Here is a 1,407-nt window from a genome sequence, read left to right as displayed (position 1 = left end):
CCCCCAAGCCCCTCCCAGCCTGGCCTGGGACACTTCCAGGGATGGGGCATCCACAGGGGCATCCTCTAGGCAACCTGTCCCAGTGCCCCTATACTCTCTCCAGGAAGAATTCCTTCCCGATGTCCCATCTCAATCTCCTCCCTTTCAATTTAAACCCGTTACCCTTTGTCCTGTCACTACAGGCCCTTGTAAAAAGTCCCCCCCAGCTTCCTTGTAGCCCCTTCAGGCACTGGAAGGTGCTATAAGGTCTCCCCGGAGCCTTCCCTTCTCCAGGCTGAACCCCCCCAACTCTCCCAGCCTTTCGTCACAGATACCTGGATTTCCTGGCGTAGATGCATAGATTTCCTGGATACCTGCAAATAACCCTCTCGTTCTCGCGCAGCAACGCGGGAGGGGAGCAGATCAACGAAATGACGCTGGATCTCTGGCGTGCCCGTAGGGACCGAGAGGAGATCAGCCTGCAGGACCTGGTGCCAGCCATCTCCAAAGCTGTGTTTGAAAACCCTCAGAGTGAGTCCGTGGAGCGGAGCCTCTCCTGCGGGGTCAGAGCCTGGCAGGGGGATTCCAAGCAGCCGCCCACACTGCCCACCACCTCCCAGGCAGCCAGAAAGGGATTCTAAGAGGGTTTTGAGGGAAGGGAACTGTGATCCCCTTGAGGTTTCCTGGTGAAGGGAAGGAGTAGCCTGGCATTCCAAGCCAGCAGACCTGTTTCCACACTTAGCAGAGTGGAGACGAGGTGCATTCAGCTGGGGGGTGGCAGACAGCATAGCACACTCACTGGGAAGGCACGGAGACGTCCCTGTCCCCACCGCCAGCCTGGTTCTCCTTGCTTTGCCCTTGTCACCGGAAGCAGAGCTTGAATTCTGACCAGTCAGGCTAAATCCCCCCATTCCTGAGAGAGCGAGTCTGTTGGAGGGGAAAGGGGGTGACAATGGATGGGTTCCACTCTCTTCCTCCTACAAAACTGGAGCAGATCTGTCTTCAGCTGCGTGTTTTGGCTTTGCAAAAGCAGCTCTTGAAATTCCAGGGGCTGCAGAGACTTCTCTGAAGGTAAAAACCTGTTTCTTCCTTTGCTTTTGCAGGTGGATTCTGGAAATCTGGGATCATTAACGAGCACCTCATTGATTTTGTTGTGCCCTTCCTCCCTTTGAAGCGTCACCACGTCAAGCAGTGCGTGGTCAGCGAGCTTGTCCAGCAAGGCCTCGACGTACGCCCGGCTCTCGTCCAGGAGGTGGCGGACAGCATCCCCTACTTCCCAGAAGAGGAGAAAATATTCTCATCAACAGGCTGCAAAACTGTGGCCTCTCGGATCAGTTTTTTCCTCTGACCGCTGGTGAGGGCCTTGCTGGCGTCCGCAGGGGACGTACGTGGAGCTGTAAAGCGGCAGAGCCCAGGGCTGGTGGGATG

At 56.4% G+C, this 1,407-nt stretch overlaps 1 protein-coding gene across 1 annotated transcript in view; it reads left to right on the top strand.

Moving 5' to 3' along the window:
• TOR2A (torsin family 2, member A) overlaps window positions 1-1,327 on the top strand; it is a 3,126-nt gene extending 1,799 nt beyond the window's left edge. The window contains exons 3-4 of the mRNA XM_010154558.1: window positions 383-510; window positions 1,083-1,327. Of these exons, the coding sequence (XP_010152860.1) occupies window positions 383-510; window positions 1,083-1,327 (373 nt within the window). The remainder of the gene's footprint in view (window positions 1-382; window positions 511-1,082) is intronic.
• The last annotated feature ends 80 nt before the right edge of the window (window positions 1,328-1,407 follow it).

This window comes from Eurypyga helias, unplaced genomic scaffold (genome assembly GCF_000690775.1).
Source record: "Eurypyga helias isolate BGI_N326 unplaced genomic scaffold, ASM69077v1 scaffold28306, whole genome shotgun sequence".
NCBI lineage: Eukaryota > Metazoa > Chordata > Aves > Eurypygiformes > Eurypygidae > Eurypyga > Eurypyga helias.
The sequence above is the reverse complement of the archived record's forward strand: the minus strand, read 5'-3'. Positions and strand labels throughout refer to the sequence as shown.